The sequence below is a fragment of the Rutidosis leptorrhynchoides genome, chromosome 3, assembly GCF_046630445.1.
Source record: "Rutidosis leptorrhynchoides isolate AG116_Rl617_1_P2 chromosome 3, CSIRO_AGI_Rlap_v1, whole genome shotgun sequence".
In the NCBI taxonomy this organism is placed as follows: Eukaryota; Viridiplantae; Streptophyta; class Magnoliopsida; order Asterales; family Asteraceae; genus Rutidosis; species Rutidosis leptorrhynchoides.
This window is the reverse complement of record NC_092335.1, coordinates 691,662,907-691,685,412: the sequence shown is the minus strand read 5'-3', so window position 1 is coordinate 691,685,412 and position 22,506 is coordinate 691,662,907. Positions and strand designations below refer to the sequence as shown.

At 36.8% G+C, this 22,506-nt stretch overlaps 1 protein-coding gene across 1 annotated transcript; it reads right to left on the bottom strand.

Moving 5' to 3' along the window:
• Positions 1–6,222: 6,222 nt before the first annotated feature.
• Positions 6,223–7,644, bottom strand: LOC139899577 (protein NODULATION SIGNALING PATHWAY 2-like). Its single transcript, XM_071882391.1, has one exon. It carries the CDS (start codon positions 7,642–7,644, stop codon positions 6,223–6,225), a length of 1,422 nt encoding a protein of 473 aa, XP_071738492.1.
• Positions 7,645–22,506: the final 14,862 nt, after the last annotated feature.

Sequence of the window (22,506 nt, the reverse complement as noted above, 5' to 3'; positions counted from 1 at the left end):
GTCCTATATTCAGATACATTGAGTCAAAATAATTTCTTAACCCGTTGCGTAAAATAGCATTTGGGTTCCCCGCAATATATGCATCAAAGTAAACACATCGTAACTTATGGGTTTCCCAATGTGATATCCCCCATCTTTCAAACGAAAGTCTCTTATAAACCAAGACATTCTTGAAACGTTCTTCGAATGTCTTACAAACTGATTTCGCCGTAAATAGTTGTGCCAAAAAATTCTGACCGACTCTAGACAAGATTTCATCAATCATGTCTCCGGGTAGGTCTCTTAAAATATTGGATTGTCTATCCATTTTGTGTTTTTATACTGTAAAATAGACAAGAGTTAGATTCATAAAAAAAAATACTTATTAATACAAGCAATTTTTACATATATCATAAAGCATAAGCACACTATATTACATATATTACACCACACGAATACAACTATCTTATTCCGACTCGCTCATTTCTTATTCTTCGTTTTTGGTTCGTTTTGCCAAGTTTCTAGGGATATATGATGTTCCCTTAATACGAGCTGTCGTTTTCCACAACGGTTTAGAAAAACCTGGTGGTTTAGAGGTTCCCGGGGCATTGTTACAACTTAAGGGCTTCGGGGGTTGACGATACATATAAAGTTCATCGGGGTTGGAATTAGATTTCTCTATTTTTTATGCCCTTTCCCTTATTATTTTCTTTTGCCTTTTTAAATTCAGTTGGGGTAATTTCTATAACATCATAGGAATTCTCGTCGGAATCCGATTCATCGGAGAATTGGTAATCCTCCCAATATTTTGCTTCCTTGGCGGAAACACCATTGACCATAATTAACCTTGGTCGGTTGGTTGAGGATTTTCTTTTACTTAACGGTTTTATTAATTCCCCCACCGGTTCTATTTCCTCCTCCGGTTCCTCCTCTTCCGGTTCTGATTCTTCTTCCGGTTCTTCTTCGGGAACTTGTGAATCAGTCCAATATATATTCGACTCTTCGTTATTATTAGGTGAGTCAATGGGATTTGTGCTAGAGGTAGACATCTATCACACAATATCAAACATGTTAAGAGATTAATATATCACATAATATATACATATTAATAATATATAGTTTCCAACAAAAATGTTAAGCAATCATTTTTAAAGAAAACACGGTCGAAGTCCAGATTCACTAATGCATCCTAACAAACTCGATAAGACACACTAATGCAAATTTTCTGGTTCTCTAAGACCAACGCTCGGATACCAACTGAAATGTCCCGTTCTTATTGATTAAAAACGTTCCATATTAATTGATTTCGTTGCGAGGTGGTTTCAAAGACTGCATTCATTTTTAAAACAAACCATAACCTTTATTTCATAAATAAAGGTTTAAAAAGCTTTACGTAGATTATCAAATAATGATAATCTAAAATATCCTGTTTACACACGACCATTACATAATGGTTTACAATACAAATATGTTACATCGAAATCAGTTTCTTGAATGCAGTTTTTACACAATATCATACAAACATGGACTCCAAATCTTGTCCTTATTTTAGTATGCAACAGCGGAAGCTCTTAGTATTTACCTGAGAATAAACATGCTTTAAACGTCAACAAAAATGTTGGTGAGTTATAGGTTTAACCTATATATATCAAATCGTAACAATAGACCACAAGATTTCATATTTCAATACACATCCCATACATAGAGATAAAAATGATTCATATGGTGATCACCTGGTAACCGACATTAACAAGATGCATATATAAGAATATCCCCATCATTTCGGGACACCCTTCGGATATGATATAAATTTCGAAGTACTAAAGCATCCGGTACTTTGGATGGGGTTTGTTAGGCCCAATAGATCTACCTTTAGGATTCGCGTCAATTAGGGTGTCTGTTCCCTAATTCTTAGATTACCAGACTTAATAAAAAGGGGCATATTCGATTTCGATAATTCAACCATAGAATGTAGTTTCACGTACTTGTGTCTAATTTGTAAATCATTTATAAAACCTACATGTATTCTCATCCCAAAAATATTAGATTTTAAAAGTGGGACTATAACTCACTTTCACAGATTTTTACTTCGTCGGGAAGTAAGACTTGGCCACTGGTTGATTCATGAACCTATAACAATATATACATATATATCAAAGTATGTTCAAAATATATTTACAACACTTTTAATATATTTTGATGTTTTAAGTTTATTAAGTCAGCTGTCCTCGTTAATAACCTACAACTAGTTGTCCACAGTTAGATGTACAGAAATAAATCGATAAATATTATCTTGAATCAATCCACGACCCAGTGTATACGTATCTCAGTATTGATCACAACTCAAACTATATATATTTTGGAATCAACCTCAACCCTGTATAGCTAACTCCAACATTCACATATAGAGTGTCTATGGTTGTTCCGAAATATATATAGATGTGTCGATATGATAGGTTGAAACATTGTATACGTGTCTATGGTATCTCAAGATTACATAATATATAATACAAGTTGATTAAGTTATGGTTGGAATAGATTTGTTACCAATTTTCACGTAGCTAAAATGAGAAAAATTATCCAATCTTGTTTTACCCATAACTTCTTCATTTTAAATCCGTTTTGAGTGAATCAAATTGCTATGGTTTCATATTGAACTCTATTTTATGAATATAAACAGAAAAAGTATAGGTTTATAGTCAGAAAAATAAGTTACAAGTCGTTTTTGTAAAGGTAGTCATTTCAGTCGAAAGAACGACGTCTAGATGACCATTTTAGAAAACATACTTCCACTTTGAGTTTAACCATAATTTTTGGATATAGTTTCATGTTCATAATAAAAATCATTTTCCCAGAATAACAACTTTTAAATCAAAGTTTATCATAGTTTTTAATTAACTAACCCAAAACAGCTTGCGGTGTTACTACGACAGCGTAAATCCGGTTTTACGGTGTTTTTCGTGTTTCCAGGTTTTAAATCATTAAGTTAGCATATCATATAGATATAGAACATGTGTTTAGTTGATTTTAAAAGTCAAGTTAGAAGGATTAACTTTTATTTGCAAACAAGTTTAGAATTAACTAAACTATGTTCTAGTGATTACAAGTTTAAACCTTCGAATAAGATAGCTTTATATGTATGAATAGAATGATGTTATGAACATCATTACTACCTCAAGTTCCTTGGATAAACCTACTGGAAATGAGAAAAATATATCTAGCTTCAAAGGATCCTTGGATGGCTTGAAAGTTCTTGAAGCAGAATCATGACACGAAAACAATTTCAAGTAAGATTTTCACTCGAAATAAGACTGTTATAGTTATAGAAATTGAATTAAAGTTTGAATATGATTATTACCTTGTATTAGAAAGATAACCTACTGTAAGTAACAAAGGTTTATTGATCTTGGATGATTACTTGGAATGGATTTAAAAAACTTTGAAGTAAACTTGCAATCTTAGAAGTATTCTTGATTTTATGAAACTAGAACTTTTGGAATTTATGAAGAACACTTAGAACTTGAAGATAGAACTTGAGAGAGATCAATTAGATGAAGAAAATTGAAGAATGAAAGAGTTTGTAGGTGTTTTTGGTCGTTGGTGTATGGATTAGATATAAAGGATATGTAATTTTGTTTTCATGTAAATAAGTCATGAATGATTACTCATATTTTTGTAATTTTATGAGATATTTTATGCTAGTTGCCAAATGATGGTTCCCACATGTGTTTGGTGACTCACATGGGCTGATAAGAGCTGATCATTGGAGTGTATATACCAATAGTACATACATCTAAAAGCTGTGTATTGTACGAGTACGAATACGGGTGCATACGAGTAGAATTGTTGATGAAACTGAACGAGGATGTAATTGTAAGCATTTTTGTTAAGTAGAGGTATTTTGATAAGTGTCTTGAAGTCTTTCAAAAGTGTATGAATACATATTAAAACACTACATGTATATACATTTTAACTGAGTCGTTAAGTCATCGTTAGTCGTTACATGTAAATGTTGTTTTGAAACCTTTAAGTTAACGATCTTGTTGAATGTTGTTAACCCATTATTTATTATAACAAATGAGATGTTAAATTGTTATATTATCATGATATTATGATATATAATATATCTTAGTATGATATATATACAGTTAAATGTCGTTACAACGATAATCGTTACATATATGTCTCGTTTCGAAATCATTAAGTTAGTAGTCTTATTTTTACATATGTATTTCATTGTTAATACACTTAATAATATATTTACTTATCATTTAACATAATTAACCAAGTGTATCAATATCTTAATATGATTCATATGTACCTAGTAAGACGACATTATAACGATAATCGTTATATATATCGTTTTCTAGTTTCTTAAATTAATAGTCTCATTTTTATGTATATAACTCATTGTTAAAATACCTAATGAGATACATACTTATAATAAAATCATGTTAACTATATATATAACCATATATATGTCATCGTATAGTTTTTTCAAGTTTTAACGTTCGTGAATCACCGGTCAACTTGGGTGGTCAATTGTCTATATGAAACCTATTTCAATTAATCAAGTCTTAACAAATTTGATTGCTTAACATGTTGGAAACACTTAATCATGTAAATAACAATTTCATTTAATATATATATAAACATGGAAAAGTTCGGGTCACTACATTATTAACATAAATATAAATGTTAGTGAAGTTAATAAGAGTTAGATTACAGAAAATATAATTCAGGCGGTATAACCGACCATATATAACTTAAATAACATAAATATAAATGTTAGTGAAGTTAATAAAAGTTAGATTACAGAAATATAATTCAGGCGGTATAACCGACCATATATAACTTAAATAACATAAATATAAATGTTAGTGAAGTTAATAAAAGTTAGATTACAGAAATATAATTCAGGCGGTATAACCGACCATATATAACTTAAATAACATAAATATAAATGTTAGTGAAGTTAATAAAAGTTAGATTACAGAAATATAATTCAGGCGGTATAACCGACCATATATAACTTAAATAACATAAATATAAATGTTAGTGAAGTTAATAAAAGTTAGATTACAGAAATATAATTCAGGCGGTATAACCGACCATATATAACTTAAATAACATAAATATAAATGTTAGTAAAGTTAATAAAAGTTAGATAATTTCTTACCTTGATTAGTGACGTGTGCTTGCTTAGATAAACCTTGATTATACGGAGCACTTCGTGCTGATAACGTGTTATATTTCAGTAGGCTTATAACTACCTTTAGTGGCCTGGTTCAATATATTCAAATTGAAAGAACCAATAAAAGAGAGATATGTTGTAGAAGATATAGGAGAGAAAGAGGTTGAAGAGAGGTGTGATGTATTTAATGTATATGTGTGTTTTTGTAACTTACATTATGCACATATATATAGTACAAATTTTACTATCCATATTTGACTAATTACCATCCATATTTAACTACTAAATTTACAACACTAGCTAGTATTTAACATAATAGCTGAATGACATTGTGATTGTTTTGTTGTACATACATTCTAATCTTATTTTTATACAAGTAAATTTGACCATTTTGAAGAATATGAACACTTGTTTTTAAACATATAAAGAGTCTACTTATGAGCAAACTCTTTCTTGTCTTACATTAATTTATACCTGGTTTATGATGCTACATGATGTGTTTTATTCGGCTTACCATTAAATCTTTTTTTTTTTTTTTTTTTACCTGTATTCATTTTACATGTAGTAGTATTTGTTAATCTTAATAATTTAATTTATGATAAAAAAAAAAAATACTACTATTACTCTTTATGCGACACTCGATACAAATTCGTTAAATGTACACATAATCACATATTACAAAGTGCAATTTTGATTCTGCAAGTAATGTTATATATACATAAGCTTAGCTAGATGAGTCTGTTCGAACCCGTGTATACTAGGCTAACCATGACTCCAACTTAACGTACTGCATTTTCCAGACTCGCTTAACCACTAGCCGAGTAGCTGAAGTCAACCACTTGAATTTCTTTAATGATTTAGAGATCACATAACCACACATGATTGTGAAATTTTAATTTCTATAAATTCAAGGCCATGTAACCATGTTTATATACACATTTATACATTTTATAAACAAATACTATATGGTAATTGTATCAAGATTCTACATCTGTTTGTGGCAAAAAGGTTGATAAGTGGCAACTGGCAACTCAAATTCTATATATGAATTACACCCAAACAGAAACTTTAACTAGTGGAGTTCCATTCCATTCCAACACCATTTCATTCCCATTCTCACCTTCAATTCTAACTCCATATAAACTTTCACCTTCCTTCACCAATTCCTTTGCTTCATTCAAGCTTTCTTCACTCATTGGCCGTCCTTTTAATCCGAGCTCCATTCGGGCAACCGCATTTTCTCTTCCTTCATCCCACTTTTGGAACCAAGATTGCGACGATATGAAAGGCGCAAAGAATAGAGTCTCCATTGCCATTCTTGCTTCTTTGAGGTAACTTAGAAAACTACATTCCGTTGATTCGTATAATGCTCGATAGTGTGACATATACTTGTTAAAAAATGAAGAAAAATCCGAAGAATTTCTTATTTTTTCTTTACAATCTTCTCCATCTCCAAATGTTATGATCCCTTCATTTTTGGCTAAAACCGCTTTTGCTATGTCTAAAAAGGTCATTACTTGAGTTGTTTTTCTCGTTCTTCCCATATGTGGTAAGCTAACCATACCGTTAAAGACTACAAATTCTCTCCCGAAAAATGTGCTTCTCTCCATATCTTCCCGTATTTTGCGCATATCCATCTCTTGTACCTTCAAATTTAGACCAAAATTTCTTGCATAGCTACAAAGCTGCCACTTTGTGTGCTCAAATTGTGAATCATGATCATCAAGTTTGACACTTGTGATGGTTAATGATTTTCCTTGTTGTGAAATTGCTTCTATCACCACAGGCCATTGACTTCCTTCACATAAGTCAAAGTCAATTATGTGTACAGATTCCACATGGGTTGGAAGGGCTTCAATAATCGCTAAATTCGCTGTGAAATGTGCAAACCGTCCGTATGGAAAAACCTCGTAAAAAGTTCTGAACGCAGTCTTGAAGTTTCTCATAGATTCTTGTTTTAGATATGCTTCTTCTTGATTTTCCGTACACCGAAACAAGTTAAAAGCTATGCGTTCGATGGTTGGACCAATGGGGATTACTTTTTCACTTATGCATCTCACAATCACCCTCGAAAGCTCCATCTGTCCCATTGACATGGCTTCTGCATAGGCGTTTAGCAGGATCTTGAGGCCCGATTGAGATTCAGGATCCATTACATCATTTAATTCTTCGGTTAGTACACTTTCAAAAGTGTCATTTGATTGAATTTCTTCTATTTCTTGATCAACATCACACAACCACCGTCTGACGTCATCAAGTGCCATGATGTACTGCGAATCATCTCCATCCACTGTTTGGTTACGAATATCGTAATCCAACAACGAGCAATCGTGAGTAATCGTCGAGTTTTCAGGATTGCTGTTGAGTTGAGAAAGAAACTCATGTTGATCGCTCTCATAATGATCAAGATTTGAATTGAAATAAGAATGAAGTGGCCAAGAAGTTTGAATTAGAAGCTCAGACTGCATCATCTTTCTCTTTAATTTTCTTTAAACTTTTATTTAGATGATTAATTAGCAGCGTAAAGAGAACTCTGTGACTATAAACTTTGATGAATGTGGGGGTGTTTCTTAATATATTTATACATCATGTTGGTCCATAGAATTCAGCATAAAAGTTAAAGTGAACATATAAATATGAATTAGAATTTGAATCAAGTTAACCACTTAGGGACCTCATTGTTTGTCACCCTTTAGAGATTGGACCTTTCTTAAGGTTGGTCAATAACAAAATTTCAAATATATGCTTTTGTTATGCCTGAAGTCAATGGAATGTTTTTGAAGATGTAATTCGGACCTTAGATCATACGTTGTATCTAGATTAATGGCGAAAACACTAATTAGAATGAGTCGAATACGTATTAGACTAACGGGATCGAATTAACCAATGAATAATTGATAGAATTGATGCCTAAGACTGTGTATTCGGTTGGTAAGGGTTTTGGGACGATTATCAGCAAGTAATACGACGGCCTAAGGGTTTATGGTGTGTAACCTAACACAAAACCACGAAACCCGTATTTATACTAAATACAGTGACCATCGGCCGGTGGTCGGGGACCTTCGGCCGATGGTGACAGTCCCTCGACCGATGGTCCCTACCATCGGTCGATGGTCTTGAGCAGCCAACCGACTGCTTGACCTATTCACGACATTATACTAAGCATCATAAACACAAAGTATAAATGTCCACGTACATATATGACTGAAATATCAAGTACATAACAAATAGAACAATAAACGTAATAGAACTCGGGATTTATGCACCAACAAACTCCCCCTAAGACCTAGTTCTATTCCATAAGTCTTCAGTCATCATACGGATCGATCACCATGTTGTTCAAGTAGCATAGCTTAGCCACTTTAACATACTGTTCAGCCTGTACCCTGTTTTCACGACGATAAAGCATACGGTTATAGTACAAAGTAAAAATATCAGCTTCGGTACAGTTCCTTAACCATATCGGATCCAACACACGAATACAATCGATATCATCTTCCTTCAGCTTATCTAAAACAATCACAGCTTCCTCAGAACGATCATCATAAAACCACCAACGAAATCTCTGACTCCAATTCTGCGGCAATTTTCTTAACGGAACCTTCTTCATAGTCTTTGCCGGCTTATACTTCAAAATTTGTCGAGATACTCCACTAATAGGATCAACCCTGTACTTAATCCTCGGATACTGTGGTCTAAAATCCTTCCAGTTATTCGAATTGTACGCGATTCGAATTTTCTTAACCAACAATGATGAGCGATCGTTCATTCCACAATACAACATCTTTAACCTGGCAATCTGCATAAGCTCAAAATACGGCAGTGACTTGAACTCATGACCATGTTTGATGTAGTCAACTCCAAACTCTCGTTTAATTGCAAACATGTTGAATTCTTCAATGTATGCCCAGGCCAAGATCCTTCCTTTCGCACCTTTCCTCAAATTTATCATCTTCAAATACTTTGGCTCAAGCTTCGGTTTTTCACAATACTTTCGAATCCTCAAGATATCACGCCAGTCAGCTTCTAACTTCGCAGCAACCTCATCATTATACTTGACTGGCAAGAACCCTTCAGGCAAAACCTCAGTTCTCTCTTTCTCTTTACACCTTCGATTCAAAACTTCGTCATCTGTTCTAAATAACTCCTCAAAACCAGGAAGATCTTCATTCCTATCATTCATATACGTAGGATATTCTTCAAAAGTAACATCTTCCATTAAACCATCAACTTCCCCATCATCGATATCCTTAGAAATCTCAGGGCCAAAAGAATCATCCTCTGATGGAGGATCATCGGATTGTGAGTCAGCAGCTTTAGCTTCTTCTTGCTCTAGACGCACCAGCTCGTCCAGCTCAGCTCTGGTGAAGTTGTGAGGGATCTCCCCCTCCTAGTGCTGTTTCTTTTGAAGTACCAGGAGCCACCACCATTTGAACATCAGTTTCTCCCTCTGGCAATTCAACCAGATCAAACTTCTCTTCCCAAGCAGTAATCCTAGCCAAAGCCGACTCTGCCACCTTTCTAGCTTCAGAAGCTTCTTTCTTTGCAGCAGTTAACAACAATAATTGATCACCAACTTTCTTCTGTAACAAATCAACCTGAGTTCTCAACCTAGTAACATCCTCAGTTTTCACACGATTCTCTTCTCTCAACTCCTCCACTTTCGCATCCATATCCTTCTTCATTCTCAGATTATCAGCCATAGCTTGAACATACAAATCATTCAGATTCTGAAGCGCAGATGAACTAACTCCTCCTTCTGCTCCTGTATGTGGTGCCTCTGGAGTTGGAGTAGACACAGTCTCTTGAGACAATTATTGAACAATTGGCGGTGATTGATGTTGCGGTTGAGTTTGTTGCCGTGGCTGACTTTGTTGTTGTTGTTGACTTTGTGCTTGAGTAGGTGCAGTTCTTTGTGTAGCACATGTAGCAGAACCACCTGGATTCTTCAAAACCAACTTAAACCTCTTGCTCGGTCTCATCTTTGTAGAAACCTGAGAACCTTCATCTTCTACCAGACGTCTCCTCTTACCTCTAGGAGCTTCTTCACCAGTACCAGTATTAACATCAACGGGCTCAGCACCCAAACCTCCAGTACCAGAACCACCAGTACCCTGAGTAATCATCGGCTGATCAACCTCTTCATCACTGTTTGCTAGCTCAAAATCAGGCTCATGACCAGATAGACTGTTCTCATTCCTCCACTTCTTGCCTGGTGGACATTGATAATCTTCCCTCGCAAGATGACACACCAGCTTTCCATCACTAGCACTCTTCTTCTGATTTAATCGATTAAACGTAAGATCCGTCATATGTTTCAGCTTGATGACGTCCTTCTTTGATCTCGGCAGATCCATAGTTTGAGCATTAATCATTATCTGCAGGAACCTCGGATAAATCAAGTATTGTAGGCTTGTAACATTCTCCATTAACAGATCAAAGATAACACCCGAGAAATTGAAATCAGCTTTCAGAATCAAGGCAGCAAACATTCCCTGATAAATCTCACTCAGCTCATCAAATCCGCCTTGTAACGTACTCAAACACTTAACAATCACTAAAGACAGATATCTGTACGGTGGAGTAAATCCGCTTCTTTTGATCGTAGCACGTGTAATATCACCAGCATACTCACATCTCAGCACACATCCAGTAATCTTAGTCTTCGACAGTCTCTTGGGCATTTTCTCATCATCCTCAAACAAAAACGTGTTCCGAATAGTATACTCAGATATCTTAACCTCTTGATCACATACTCGACTTACTATCACAGGCTTATTATCAACAGTTTCCACTCTAGCGTTAGCCCAGAATTCTCTCTGATGAGAATAGTAAGCAGTACATGGCATTGACACCGCAGCAAATATCCTTGAACATTTCAAAAATTCAATCACAGTCTTGTACTTGCTAGCATTTGGACCTTTGTCATTTAGACACGCCATCAGATTAGAGTTAGGGCTCGCCTTCAACCCTGGAAGACTAGCAGATGTGGGTCCCCCTGATGATTCAGTCTCAGAACTGTGGACAGCTTGTTCTTGATCCATTTGTGCACCTGACATGATTAACAAAAACTGCAAACACAATTCTTAATCAGCGTTAAATTCATGAGTAATTAAGTATCACTGATTTATCATCACAGTACATATCACATTAATACGATCACGGTTACATAATCACATGTTCAAAGTTAGATCATTACAGACATAAGATACCGTATCAATGCTAACAGGCTAGCATTATCAAATTACACAATAATCTGAAAATAATCAAACATAAACATAACATCAGAATCAATCATCCCATTATGGAATCCTCTGGCACTAACTTTTCTTCATGTTGAATCACACCAAGTTTCTCAAACAAGTTATACAGTAAAGCTGCATATGGGAATGGTTCTTCTGATTCAAGAAAATCTTTCATCACATGAATGAGAAAGTGTCCCACATTCACTTGAATACCCTCTAGTAGGCAATATAGAAACAAGACTTCAGTACCAGACAGCAAATGATCTCCTTCTCTCCTAAAAGTCACATTTCTTTTGATGATTCTCAAATGTATCTCATATTGTGGCAAGATATCTTCATCACTAACCTCAACTCTACCAGTATACACTACCTTCTCTGGCTTGCATATCCTAACAATAACATCTGACAATCTGAATCTACTGGGAATCTTTCTGATATCTTTGCTAGGGTACAGTATCTTAACCCCAGTATGAGGAACGTTTAACAGGTTTGAGAATTCCTCTAAAGTCCACCTATACTGTTGATTAAATAGACCCGAGTGTACAAACTTCTTCTTACCATCCTCTAAAGCAACATTGGCGTAAAATTCTCTAAGTAGAGCAGGACAGTAATAATCCCCAATATCTATGAAAGCCTGACACCCAATCTGTTCCCAAGGACTATAAGTCTGTCGAGTCGCAATGACCTTTTGTTCTACTAAGATTGGTCGATATCTAGCTAGGATTCTCCTACGGTCGATGTTGAACATCCATTGACCAACAAATGAGCCACCTGACATTCTAATACAAACTACAAACACTAGCATTAGATGGGCATCACAGAAATTATCAGAGACCAATCATTCAATGAAAATCAATCAAAATAATCTACCATCGGTCCAACAGAATGACCATCGGTCGATGGTGGAGACCATCGGTCCGATGGTCTAGACCTACGGCAGATGGTCTAACCACATACACACACTGGTCAAATAACGACCTTCGGCCGAGTGACAAGATGTCCGGCCGATCGATGGACACCATCGGTCGATGGTCAGAGACCCTCGGCCGGAGGTAGTTCATCAGATCTGTGACCCGAAATTGATCAAATCGTCCGATTTGACGTTTCTAGTTCAAATTCCTGTTATAACAGATGCTAAAGGGGCCGTTTATCATACATCAAACATCAATTTCAACAGATCTCAAATAAAACTCATCCGATTTAAAGTTTATACTTCGAACACTAAATCATCGATTACAAACAAACGATTAAGAGTTATGTTACCTTGTTTACGGCGCTAAGATCACAAAGAAAAGATGAATAATAAAAAACTGGATCAAAACCTTTCTCCTTAACTTCAGAAAATTAGGGTAAAATCACACAATTTTGGCCAGAGTAACTGACCCGTTCGTCGCTGGGTCCTTTTATACCCTGTCAGTGACCATCGGCCGATGGTCAAGTCCGTCGGCTCGATGGTCTTGACACTCGGGCGAGGGTCGGAGTCCATCGGCCGGATGTAAGGACTGTCGGCCGGTGGTCTGACATTTGAAAACTTTTAAAACTTAACACTTTTCAATATCAGACTTTTACCCATTTACACTAACTCCCCCTGGGACTGATCTCCACAATAAAAAAACATCACGCTTTGTTCCTTTAAGCTCAAAACAACTTATATTCAAAACAATAAGAAACCTAAGGTTCCTTTCACAGTAAACCTTACTCAGAACTGAGTTGTGGACTTAAAAGATGAATTATAAATGCACATGCAACTAACACATGAATACAAACTAATTCAGAAATGCATGCTCATGCAAATACACAAAGCAAATAACTGTACAAGATCAAGTGTATCATGATCAGCAATATAATAACAGATATAATCAGTAACATTTAACCTTTTAGATCTGTGGATAATAAACCTTTAACATCAGTTTCATAAAGCATTAACATTAACAAATTCATGATGTTATCAGCATAGGAACAAATAATACTGCTTATCATCAGTCACACTTCCAGAAGAATAACATATCTTTTGTGAGTTGGCATATAAAATTGATTGAATCCTTTTGATTCGGGGATCAGAACTGAACTATATTGACATGTTATTCCATAGTTCATTCACGAACTTATTCATTAAAGCATATACAGAACAACCTTCAAATATATCAATAAACATTCATCAACTTTCACCCTAGACTTCGATGATCACGTTAGATTAATTACTTTAACATTTTTCAATGTCAGATTTACATCACAAAGTCAGTCCTCGTTTGAGATCGCACGATTTTTCGGGTAGAACAATTGAGCACAAACCTGTTGACGCTGTCCTCTTATCACATCAATGTACTTTCGATTCTATTGAACAGAACCATCTCATGATGTTTCTAGCAACCCTGTCAGCCTTTGGCTTCTACCTTAAACTTATACCTTTCGTTTCAGATAACATTGTTAATCTCAAATTTATTGCATACTCTGTTAAGGACGCATACCGGCCGCTATAAACCCCATACTTAAACGGAAATAGTATGATGTATGGTGTTGGATGGATGGAAGTGATATAAATATTTGAGTGATGGAACGCTAAGATACCTTCCAGAAGATATTCCCTCTATCCAGGTCAATAGGCACAATCCCATATCACAGACAAAAGATGTAAAGTTCACTAATTGAGATGTGAACTAAATGATTTAAGTTCTCTATATCTGATGATCTGATAAATTCTCCCCCTCGGATGTAGATAACGAAATCGTTCAAATAAGTCTCCGATTGGAATGTATGTTGTCTCAAACATTGATAACCGAGAAATCTCTGAAACTCTGTTCAATTCTTGATCCATGATTCTCTTGCAGCTATGTAGTGCATCATGTTATTTACAAATTAAAATAAATACATAAATAAACATAAGCAATCCATAACTTGCATTTTTTTTTTTTTTTTTTTTGATGTTGCATTTTCTCCTTACAATACATAAACAAAATAAATAAATAAATGATTACAACTAAACATGATGATGACGTACCACTGTCTTTGACATTTGTTATAACTGCACGGAAAACCAATCTTCGTATGTGGAAATCTAGAACCCGATGATGTTGCCTTTTAAAAATCATTCTGTGTCTGTGATACAAAACTGCACTTCTCAACCCTTTTAGAGAAAACACCTCCCTTTGGGTACCCGATATGTATGTTGTTGGATTTCGGTCCAAGTAATAAAGGTAAATAGAAACAAGTATGCATCCTAGACAAAATATGCTCACCTTGGGGACTCACAAAATTATCCTTTTGCTACCGAGTATAAATCGTAGTAGGGGAGACCTCAACCGTCTGTCGAGTTTCTGTTCAATCATTTCTCGGTACATATTCAGTGATAATTAGGTGACTACCCTCAACCGCTGTAAACCTTTCCACGATTTGCTCATCATGATATTTACGCGTTATTAGTGTGATCATCTCTATCTAGAATTAGATCAATAAAGTTTACCACCATATTATCAATCATCCTGTATTACTTGTTTTTCACAACTTACATGTCAGTTCAGTATTGCAATCACTTCCCCACAAACATAACAAACAACTCATTTTCTGATTTTTCACTTTTTATGGATTTTCTATTTTTCTAATTTTTATTTGTTTTTCTGGTTTTTCAATTTTTATGGCTTTTTGATTTTCTCTGTACAAAAGCATAAAACTATCTAAAAACATAAGCAAACATGCAAATTTCAGTAAAAACTAATCTATCATGCAAACGAAAAATGCAAATGATCTAGAAGCTATCATGCAAAACTATTCAAACTCTACAAGCAGTTTCTAACCATTCACAACTCAGTCTCAGGCTTAGATTCCTCTGTGTCAGGTACCTCAGTTTCAGGAATTTCAGTTTCAGGAACTACATCTTGAAGCAACTTAACACCTATCTCATTTAATAGAAATTCAAAACGTGGTTTATCAAAAGCTTTTGTGAAGAGATCAGCCCTTTGGGCTGTAGTGTCAATTTGCACTACATCAATTAACTTTTTCTCATAGCAATCTCTAATGAAATGGTATTTAATCCCTATATGTTTCGTTTTAGAGTGATTTACGGGATTCTTAGTGACAGCTATGGGAGCAGTATTATCAACATAAATAGGAGTCTTAGAGATTTTCAAACCATAGTCACGTAGTTGCTGTTGTATCCAGATAACCTGTGATGTACAGCTGGCCGCGGCAATATATTCTGCTTCACAAGTGGACTGAGCCACTGCTGTCTGCTTCTTACACTGCCAGATTACTAGTTTGCTACCAAGAAATTGACACCCTCCTGATGTTGACTTGAAATCTTTCTTGCAACCTCCATAGTCTGAATCACTGTACGCTGTGAGATCAAAACCATCCTCACACGGATACCATAACCCTAAGCTGGGAGTATCTTTTAGATACCTCAGAATCTTCTTGACCACTAACATATGATGAACATTAGGGTTTGCCTGATAACGAGCACACAGGCACACCGCAAACATTATATCTGGTCTAGAAGCAGTTAGGTACATTAGAGAACCTATGATAGCCCTGTACAAAGTAGGGTCCACTGGAGCACCCTCCTTATCTGGTGAAATCCCATGATTAACCGACAACGGAGTCTTAGCTGGTCTCTCTGTATCTACCTGAAAGCGCTTAAGGATATCAGCAACATACTTCGTCTGATGTAAGAAGATGCCTTTATCCGTTTGAGCTACCTGCAAACCTAAGAAAAACTTAATAGTTCCCATGGAACTCATCTTAAACTTCCGTTGCATAACCTTCTCGAACTCATCAACCATACTCTGATCTGTAGACCCGAAAATAATATCATCAACATAGACCTGCACTAACATAAGATGTTGTCCTTTCTTCTTGATGAAAAGTGTCTGATCAATGACACCTTTCCGAAAACCATTCTCAAGCATGTAGTTGGACAACGTTGCATACCAAGCTCTAGGAGCTTGGTGTAGACCATATAGTGCCTTTTCTAGTCGATACACCTTTTCTGGGAAATGCGGATCCTCAAAACCAGGCGGTTGTTCAACAAACACTTTCTCGTTTATCTCACCATACAAAAACGCACTCTTCACATCCATTTGATAAACTTTGAAACCCATATAGGATGCGAAGGACAAGAAAATCCTGATAGCCTCCAGTCTCGCAACTGGAGCAAAAACCTCATCAAAGTCAATTTCCGGGATTTGCTGATATCCCTTAACCACCAATCTAGCTTTATTACGAATCACTATACCCTGCTCATCTTTCTTATTCTTCAAAACCCAACGAAGACCATAGGGTACACAACCATGCGGTGGATTGACTAACCTCCAAACCTTAAGATGTTTAAATTGCAACAACTCTTCCTGCATAGCACTTACCCACTCATCGTACTTTAAAGCTTCGTATACATCTTCCGGCTCGATTTGACACACATAACACGAGTGGGCATGAACAAACACTCTCCCTGTCTTGTTCAATGATGAATAAAAAGCTGTCACCAAATTCGCACTTTCACTTTGAACATCTTCAACTGCAGTCATATTTTCAGTAACCGCGGGAACCTCGGATGTAGAGATAACTCCTGACGTGGATGCCCCAGATGTAGTAGTTTGAGGAGGATTGACACTAGGCAGTCCTCTTGTATCCACATAATAGTCTGCCAGACGCTTTGGTGGCAGAATAACACGATTCGATCTCCGTACACCTCCTGCATCTGCTATCTGTTCTGGATCAGTCACAGTAGATGGTTGGTTATATAGAGGATTCAGATGACTCTCTGTCAATACTGTACGTTCCACATCATCATCTAACTCACTATCTTCATCTGTATCAACTACCCCGTCCTCATTAGACTCAAGATTACCTTGAACACTTTGTGGACTTGGTTGCACGCTAGAAACCGGATTCTGAACCTGCGTAAGAATAGTGATAACATTTTCTGAAGAATTCCGAGAATCAAACAATATCTGAGTCAGAAGTTCTTCCTTTGTAGCACCTGGTGGAAGATTGAATGAATCAAAAAGCTTATCATACTCAAACTGCCATGCATAACCTTTACTGACACGAGGCGGTGCATTGCGCTGAATATCAACTTCAAACTGTTCTTCCAGACGTTTTGTCTCATTGTTGTACACCCGCTTGTTCGGATTCCTGTAACCCAAGAAGATACCAGAAACAACCTTTGAATTAAATTTTCCTCCAGCATCACGTACCAAAATAGTACAAGGTGCGCCAAAGGGTTCGAAATGTTTAATATTAGGTTTTCTCTTATGCAGCAGCTCCTAACAAGTTTTACCATGACGCTTCACCACGAGAACTCTGTTCATAACATAACACGCTGTACTCACTGCTTCACCCCAGAAGGCAATCGGAAGACATGAATCAGCTAACATTGTTCTTGCGGTCTCAATCAAAGTCCTGTTCTTTCTCTCAGCAACACCATTTGACTGTGGTGTATAAGCAGGACTGAACTACTGTTGTATCCCCTTTTCGTTACAAAACTGCAGCATCTGATTGTTCTTAAACTCCGTACCATTATCAGTACGAATCTTTCTCACTTTCAATTTATATAAACTTTCGAGCTTTAGCAACAGCACCTTAATATGCTCAAAAGTATCCGATTTATTCTTCAACATCACCACCCAAGAAAAACGTGAATATTCATCAGTAACTACCAAGCAATAGGATTCTCCTGTGAGAGTTTTACAGTTGACTGGACCAAAGAGATCCATATGCAACAGCTCCAAAGGAATGTTAACAGAATGATGCTTTTTGGTAGCATGTGACTTTTTCGTTTGTTTCCCCTGTTTACATGGAAGACACACATCAGGAATATGAAAACTTTTAAGATTAACACTATCAACTAATCCATTGTGGACTAGATTGTTCATCTTCCTCAGACTCAAATGACCCATACGCTTGTGCCATATGATAGACTCTTGTTCAGTAGCTTTAGAAACGAAAGCCTGATGGCCAGTAGCTTCCTTTACATGAGCCTTACGCATGTCAAGGATATAGAGATCCTTGCATCTGGGAGCAGTCATCAGAATCATGTCTTCCGGAATAACAAATTCTTTCTTCAAAATATAGCATTGTTTATCATCAAATGCTACTGTATACTTCTTGTCAGCAACCTGAGAGACTGAAAGCAGATTGTTTGACATCTGCTCCACAAAATTAACCTTATCAAAGCTGACATTTTCATTCGCGATTACACCTTGAGCAGTAATAAACCCTCCTTCACTACCAGCAAAAGAAACCGGTCCACCATCCACTGTTTTCACATTAGAAAGTAAGGACAAGTTCCCTGTCATGTGCCTGGACGCCCCACTATCAACAATCCATGTACTGCAGCGTGGATTGTAGGCGACCTGCACATTAAAGTAAGAGGATTAGTTAGAAAGGGCAACCCATGCCCTAATGGCAGTGGGTTTCCCGTCAATGCCAACAACTGGCAATTCCACCCATTGTCCCTTGGATCCCGAAGGACCTGCAGGACGTTGAACACCCTTCACCTCAGATTTTGGTCTCCAAACTGTATTTTTAGGCAATGGTTTTCTATAATAATTGTTAGTTTGAAAAACCTTTGAATCAATTACTTTCACATTTGAATTGTGCACAGGAGAAGATGATCTTCTATAAAAAGAACGATTTGGACTGAGATCAATCTTCCTGCGGGGTGTCTGTCTAATGGGTCCACAATCCACAGCCCTGTGTCCCAGCCTCCCACATTTGAAACAGTTAACATTATCAAAATCATTAACGTTAAACAACCTGCGTCTAATCGGTGAAAACTGTCTCCTAGGCTGTTCAGTACGTTGTCTAATCGTAGGGGGTGTCAAAACCTGTTTTTCAACAGTCTGACGCCGACTAGGCGGAACATACTTGGACACTATCTCAGAATTAGAACTCCCACCTTTAGGTGGTTGTTCTACCTTAGGAACACTAACCTTCTGTTTTCCTGAATTATTTTCTTTAACAAACTTAATAGGAGTAGACAAAGTGGTCTTTTTCTTACTCTGTTTGGGCCTTTCTACACTCTTTGTCGGCGTCTTAAGACTCTCACTCCTATTCTCACTGTGTTTTGGATTCTTAAGAATCGTAACTGGTTTAGTCACTGGTACAAATGGTTTGCTATCTTTCTCAGTGTCTATGTCAGTATCAGACTCAGTCTCATAAACAACCTCTGTAGGGTTCTTAGAATCAACAACCTTACTAGCACTAACCACTGGGGTCTCCTTAGGTTTACCATATGGTGGTTCCACCACTGGTTCCTTAAACTTCTCTACGGGCTTATTAACATACTCACCCATAAGAGGTGGTGCAACCTCAGAATATCCCAGACCCTCCCGATTAGAATGATTAAAAGTCTGAGTCACATACAACATCCTCTGCCAGTTATCTATTCTAGCTTTCTCAGACTCATATTTTAACTTAAAAGAATCCTTTTCAGCCTTAAGAGTCTCTATTTGCCCCAAATACATTGTGATCACCTTTTCATCATCTCTAATCGTTGATTTCATGTGACCTATTTGGTTTTCTAGAGACTTAATCACCTCAACATATTCTTTCTGTTTGTTAAGGTAGAAAAGGGCATCTTCATAGTTCTTCTTGTTGGTCTGATTTTCTAAGCTTAGGTTCTTAAGGTCAGTCCTAAGTTTAGGGCAGGTCTCATAAGTAACGAGTATTTCACTTAGCTTAGAAATAACGCATTCAAGTCTTTCAATTTCCTGTTCATAACCAAAACAATAAGCACATTTAGAAATTGAATCAGTACATACCTTATCGTTACTGGAAGTATTAGCCATAAAAGCATAGTTATGCCTTCCATCCTGTGATTCTGCATCTGACTCTGATTTGTACTCCGAACTTGTGCTGTCCGAATAATCAGCTTCATAACCTTCCTTACCCTCACTATTATCTGAACTAACTTGACTTTGAACCGTCACAACTTTCTTATCACCACTCACAAAATCACGGTTGAGCAAATGACCCAACACTTCTCTGAACCAAGTACCCTCATGACAACTTTTACCTTCTTCTTCATCGGATGGATCAGTAGTAAACTCAATGTCTGACAAATCCTTGGCTTTCCGGAACTTATCATACAGCTGTTCCTTAACCCTCTTTCTGAAACACCATTTCATAAGCTCCTCAGCTCTCTTTAACCTTGCATCACACTTGCACACGTAGCATGTGCAGTTTGGATTATCTTTACCCTTACAACCTGCTCTTCTTCGAACTACTCTTTCTTCCTCAATTTCAGCCGGACTCTTTCCCACAAATACAACATTAGCTTTCTGAGCATCAACTGGAATAGACCAGTCACAAACTTCATCAGGATATATTGTGGAACCAGTTAAGGCTTTAGTTTGAGCAGAACCAGATGATTCCTTCTCAACAATGACGTGTTGGGGAGTCACTGAGATGGTTGTACTAAGAAAAGGATCATGATAACCAGCCTTTGGTGGTCTAGTACAAGTCTTCTTGAAGTGACCAAGTTCATCACAGTTATAACATCTAACCTTCGCCATGTCAAAACCAAACTTAGAATCCCTGCTTACACTCAAAGATCGTTGACCAGTTCTCTTTAAATACTTCCTTGCACGCCTAACAATGCTACCCATACAGTACAGAATGTCCATCCTCTCTAGCTCATCTTCATCGATCTGATCATAATCTTCATTCTCGAGATGATTGTTAAGAACCTGTCCACTAATCATATCGTTTTAAGAGTTAACAACGATAGCAGCTAAAGCCATGTCCTCCTGAATGGACTCAATAGATCTTTTCCTGATATTGTCAGTTTGAAACATAGGACTCTGAGTCTGAGTCTGATGTGGAATCTGAGTCTGCTGAGTCGGAACGTCCTCAATCATCTTAATTGTAGAGTTCTGTATTTTGGCATTAAAGTAACCAGATTGTGACTTTGGTGCAGATATCTGATTTGCATTTGCTGTGATGTACGCTGTCTGCAATGGAGCATGACCAGAAGAAGAAGCACTAGATGTGACATTGGCTGCTACAGTACCAAGCCTTTTCCTTTTGGCCTCAACCTGAATATCCTTCTCCATTAACTTTGAAGTAAATGCAGTCAATGTCAAAGGACGTGCAGAAGCAACATATAGGTTTTGGATCTTCTCTACTTCATAATCCCACTTCTCAGGAAGACCAAGTGCCAACACTTTTATTGCCTTATCATCTTTTACCTCAATCCCATAATCCGTCATCTCTGCAACCAATAACCTGTACCTTTCTAAGGTCTGGCTCAAAGTTTCTGTTGGAAGTGCTGCAAACACCTTCCACTCATCCTTCAACACTTTACCTTTAGTTGCTTTATAAGTAGCAGTACCCTCAGTTGCGGACACAATAGCCTGCCAAAGAGTATAGCACGTCTTATAACGGTTCTTAAACTGACCGAAGATTTCCTTAGACAAGGCTTGCGTTAACTGAGCATAACACCGACACTCAAGATTATACCCTTCGCGTTCTGCGGGATCAAAATCATGAGTTTCTTTAGGTTCACCGTCAGCCCCTGATGGCCAAACAAAAGGAGTCTCAATACACTCCCAAAGTCGAGAATCTTGTCCATTAAGGTAAATCACAAACCTAACTTTCCATTCTAAAAAGTCTTTTAAGTTTTCAAGCCTCGGAACTTTATTGTTAGATCCTGATTCACTTTCGCTTAATAACAGTCTTTGAATTACGGGTGCAATAACAAGTGCACTGTATTCGTTTGTTAATTTCTCGTTTGTATCAGACATTATTAACTGATTAAGTGATTAATTATGGATTAATTAAATTATTCTGGATTAAAAGAGGATCGGCCGATGGACTGAGACGATCGGTCGGAGGACGGAGACAATCGGTCGATGGTCTAAGGACGAACGGTCGATGGTCTAGACAAACGGTTCAAGGTTATCACAAACTGTCCTCCGGTTCAACTTAAGACGGTCGGTCGAGTGTGAGTGACTATCGGTCGAAGGTCAAGACACTCGGTCGATGGTCAATGACGATCGGCCGAGGGTAGTTCTTACGTATCTGGGCAGAAAAAAAACTAGGGTTTTTGGCCAAAACTCAAATTTTGATTGATTCTAACGTTCTGGACTCAAA

Excerpts from the sequence above, each read along its gene's own strand:
- LOC139899577 (XM_071882391.1), bottom strand. The coding sequence starts at position 7,644 with ATGATGCAGTCTGAGCTTCTAATTCAAACTTCTTGGCCACTTCATTCT.